The sequence below is a fragment of the Neomonachus schauinslandi genome, unplaced genomic scaffold (genome assembly GCF_002201575.2).
Source record: "Neomonachus schauinslandi unplaced genomic scaffold, ASM220157v2 HiC_scaffold_2825, whole genome shotgun sequence".
In the NCBI taxonomy this organism is placed as follows: Eukaryota; Metazoa; Chordata; class Mammalia; order Carnivora; family Phocidae; genus Neomonachus; species Neomonachus schauinslandi.
Window position 1 is genome coordinate 1 of NW_025411514.1, and position 4,512 is coordinate 4,512.

General features: G+C 41.5%; 1 protein-coding gene across 1 annotated transcript; it reads right to left on the reverse strand.

Annotated features, from left to right (window-relative positions):
- Window positions 1-4: 4 nt before the first annotated feature.
- Window positions 5-1,447, reverse strand: LOC110578125 (protocadherin gamma-B2-like; the record flags this gene model as incomplete). The annotated part of the gene is made up of 1 exon (XM_021687650.1): window positions 5-1,447. A coding segment is annotated over exon 1 (1,443 nt), but the record flags the coding sequence as incomplete, so codon positions are not given.
- Between the last annotated feature and the right edge of the window lie 3,065 nt (window positions 1,448-4,512).

Sequence of the window (4,512 nt, forward strand, 5' to 3'; positions counted from 1 at the left end):
GCCCCAGGTCGGGGTCCGAGGCGCTGACTTGGGCAATGGAGGCACCCGGAGGGTTGTTCTCGGCAATGTGGACCAAATAGAAAGCTTGTTCGAAAACTGGCGCGTTGTCGTTGACATCTGCGACCTGCAGAGTGATGCTTATACTAGAGGAGAGGGGCGGCTTTCCCCTGTCGGTGGCCAATACAGTGATGTTGTATTCCGGAATCTCCTCCCGGTCCAGGGGCCCATCTGTCACTAGCTTGTAATAGTTCTTCGAGTAAGATTTCAGTATAAACTCAACGTTTCCCAAGAGGCGGCAGTAAACTTCTCCATTTTCTCCAGAGTCTCTATCTCTTGTTTTTATCAAGGCAATCACAGTTCCTGGTGGTGAATCTTCTGGTAGGGGAGTAAATACTGAAGTGATAATCACTTCAGGTGCACAATCATTCTCATCGAGAATTTCAACTTGGATACTGCAGTGGGCTGCTAGATCTCCAGGATCTTTTGCTTCTACACTGAAAGTGTAACTATTAGCAATTTCAAAATCAAAATCATCCTTTGTCGTGATTTCTCCTGTTCTTTTATCTAAGTTAAAGAACTGTTCCACTAGTTCGTCCACATTATGAAAGGAGTAGGTGATCTCTGCATTGACACCCTCGTCCTGGTCAGTAGCAGTTACTTGAAGCACAGAGAATCCCGGGGGCACACCTTCCTGCAAGCTGACCTTGTATATATCCTGGACGAACACTGGGGGGTTATCGTTGGCATCGGTCACTTGAATTTGGATCTGGGTGGTGCCACTTTGGGGTGGGTCCCCACCATCCACGGCTGTTAGAACCAATTGATGGAAATTCTGTTCTTCTCTGTCTAAAGAATGTTTCAGAACCAACTCAGGATATTTACGTCCATCTGCAGTTTGTTTCTCTGCTAGATCAAAGTGCTCATTGTCATTAAGATGGTATCTTTGCAGTGAATTCGGACCAGCATCTGAATCCAGGGCCGGGTCTAGTGGAAATGTTTTACCCGGCTTGGTGGATTCTACAATTTTTAATTCAATCTTACTCTGTTTGAATAGTGGGGTGTTGTCATTTATATCCTGCACTATTACTGCTACATGGAAAATATTTAGTGGGTTTTCAGCGACAGTATCGAAATCCAGAATACACAGAGGCTTCTTTCCACATATCTGCTCTCGGTCTATTCTGTCACTCACAATTAAGTCCCCACTCTCAGGGTTTACAGTGAAATATTCTTTCTCTGCGCTAACCCGCAGCTTCCGGGCTGGCAAGTCCTGCACACTGAGCCCCAGATCCTTGGCGAGGTTTCCTACCACCGAGTTTTGGGCCAGCTCTTCGGGAATTGAATAGCGGATTTGATTCGGGAGAGCCCCTCGTAACAAAGACAGCAGGAAAGCCAACAATACCTGCCGCCATCTCGCTGGGCTGCTCCTCTCTGCGCTCGGCCTCATCCTGTCTGTCTCCACGGTGGCTCTGCTTTTTGGTCGGGAGGAGAAATAAGCCCTTCGTGGATGGCAAAAGCCTGGGTAGGGTCTCTCTTCCTGCTCTTGTTTTCTGTATCCGAATCTTTACTGGTCTCCTCTTAAGTGGCTGGTTTGAGCAGGAAGTTACCCTCTAAGAGGCTCCCAAATGCATCTTCTCTCACTTTTTTGACCTACAGCGACACCCAGAGGTTTTCCCGTGGAAGTGCACCAATTGCTTGTAAATGTTTTGAGAAAATATTTCTTTTCTGAATTTACAGAGACTATTTGTTTTTAAAATGGTATATATTCATATAGCTCCAAACTGAAAAGGCACATACAGCATACTGCCTCCTCTCTGCTTTCAATAACACATTTCTCTCAGGAGAAATAAGTGTTAGATTTTTTGTGTGTACCATTCCAGAGATATGTTTTGTATAGTCAGATTTTTATAAATGTTCTCCCCCCTTTAATACGTAAATGTAAGTATACAATATACTATGTTCTACATCTTGCTTTTTTCACTCATTATATCTTGAAATTATTTCATATCAGTAGATAAAGAGCTTTCCCATTTATTTCTTCCATCATATTGTTGCACAATAATTTACTTAACCAGAAATACTATTTTCTAAAAGAAACCCAGTGCGCATTCAAACAAAAGTACATTTTCAGTGTGATATTAGGGTAAAAACTATCTACTGCTCTCCTAGACATTTAAAATATGTATCACTCTGATTCTGGAATGTATTCTTTTTTTTTTTTTTAAGATTTTATTTATTTGACAGAGAGAGACACAGAAAGAGAGGGAATACAAGCAGGGGGAGTGGGAGAGGGAGAAGCAGACCTCCCTCAGAGCAGGGAGCCCCATGCGGGGCTTGATTCCAGGACCCTGAGATCATGACCTGGGCTGAAGGCAGACGCTTAATGACTGAGCCACCCAGGTGCCCCCAGGAATGTATTCCTAATGCCACATCCAAACATGCCTGACACAGTTTCAGGCCAATTGGTATTTCCAAATTTTATTTTAAAGCTTCAGTACTTTAAATAATCTCTCCTTAGAATCTCTCTCAATATTATTTCCTCTCTCCTTTCCCCATGACAGCTAATTGCATCACATGACAGTCTGTTTTTCTATGCATCGCAACACAGTTTCCCACAAAGACTAAAGCATTTAGAAACTAAAATGCTCCTTCTTAAGTTGAATTGAGGCATAGTCCACAATCTACTGCTACAATTCCCAGGTATCTAAAAAGCACTAATTTGTGTAGCCCTAGACATTCATGAATTCTTAGTTAACTCACAGAACTAAAGGAAAGCACAAGGAACAAAAGTGTTGCATATCCCTTGCATACAAAATATTTCCCCCATATCAGACCATCCCAGAGCCACCTCAGAGCTAACTGAGAGCAATTTTCAGGAATAGGGATGAGGCCTACTTCATAAGTAGCATAAATCATATCAATTCAGAATCCAAGTTACCCAACCTTTATAAATGACTCTCATGATGAAAAAGGTTAAGATTTTGAAAACTATTTACCTTAGAAATTGAGAAGGATCTCATAGTGATGCCATAATAGAAAATTTAGAAATTATTAAAATTACTCCTTCCACCTACTTAAAGATGAATGAAATAAAATGGGCAATATTTTTGGTAATCACAGAAGTGCACAAAGGAATCATACATAGTGACTGCTGATGCATCTCACAAACTGCAACAACAAAATACTTGAAATACACCAATCCAGTTGAGAAGCTATCCCTGTTAAAATTATATCTAAAAGTTAATATTTTCTCCGGTCTTTATAAATTGCCACTGTTTAATTATAATGGAAAATACCTTTTCAAGGAAAAAAGAAAACTTCAAGCAAAGTGTAAAAAAGCGGGCATTTAAAAATAGTCTAGAATCAATAAGAGCTTCATAAGACAGAATAATATGATTTTACACAATTGCCTTTCATTTCAGTTCTTCTTCTTCTTCTTCTTTTTAAGTCATTCTCTAGAGTACGTGGGTGGCTCAGTTGGTTAAGCATCTGACTCTTGATTTCAGCTCTGGTCTTGTCCTCAGGATCATGAGTTCTAGCCCTGTCTTGGGCTTCACGATGGGTGTGGAGCCTACTTAAAAAAATAAAAAATAAAATAATCTCTACACCCAACATAGGGGCTCGAACTCATGACCCCAAGATCAAGTCACATGTTCTACCCACTGAGCAGCCAAATGCCCTGCATTTCACAGTTCTAATCTATCCTTTCACTAATGGCTAAGTGAAAATGGCACTTAAAGAAGAGAGACAGAGGTATAAAATTAAGAGAGTGTTGCTGAAACTGTAACTAAATGAAGACTACAAATGATAATAAACTTTTAAGAGTAGTAACTGCTATTGATTATTCTCGAGGGATCATCTGCCCCTCCCCTTTATTATTTATTTATTTATTTATTAAAGATTTTATTTATTTGACAGAGACACAGCGAGAGAGGGAACACAAGCAGGGGGAGTGGGAGAGGAAGAAGCAGGCTTCCCACTGAGCAGCGAGCCCAATGCGGGGCTTGATCCCAGGACCCTGGGACCATGACCCAAGCCGAAGGCAGACACTTAACGACTGAGTCACCCAGGCGCCCCTATTATTTATTTATTTTTATAGATTTTGTTTATTTGACACAGAGAGAGAGAACACAAGCAGAGGAAGCAGTAGGCAGAGGGAAAGGGAGAAGCAGGCTCCCCGTTGAGTAGAGAACCTAACGTGGGATAGATCCCAGACCCTGGGATCATGACCTGAGCCTAAGGCAGACGCTTAACCAACTGAGTCACCTAGGGGCCCCATGCCCCTCCCCCTTTAAAGTAATAGAATACTAAAAAAGAAGTGTCTTTACTTCATATATTACCTAATATGTTATTATCTTATACAATTGGAGACGTTTATATAGCTCTCTGCCTATGTTTTGTTGTGGCAAGATCGACTCACCTGATGAAGACTAGCGTCTGCTTTTGTTTCAAGTAAATTCTGAGTTATCAGAAGAGGCTCGCTTTTCCCACAGCTCTCCTGGCTGATGAGCG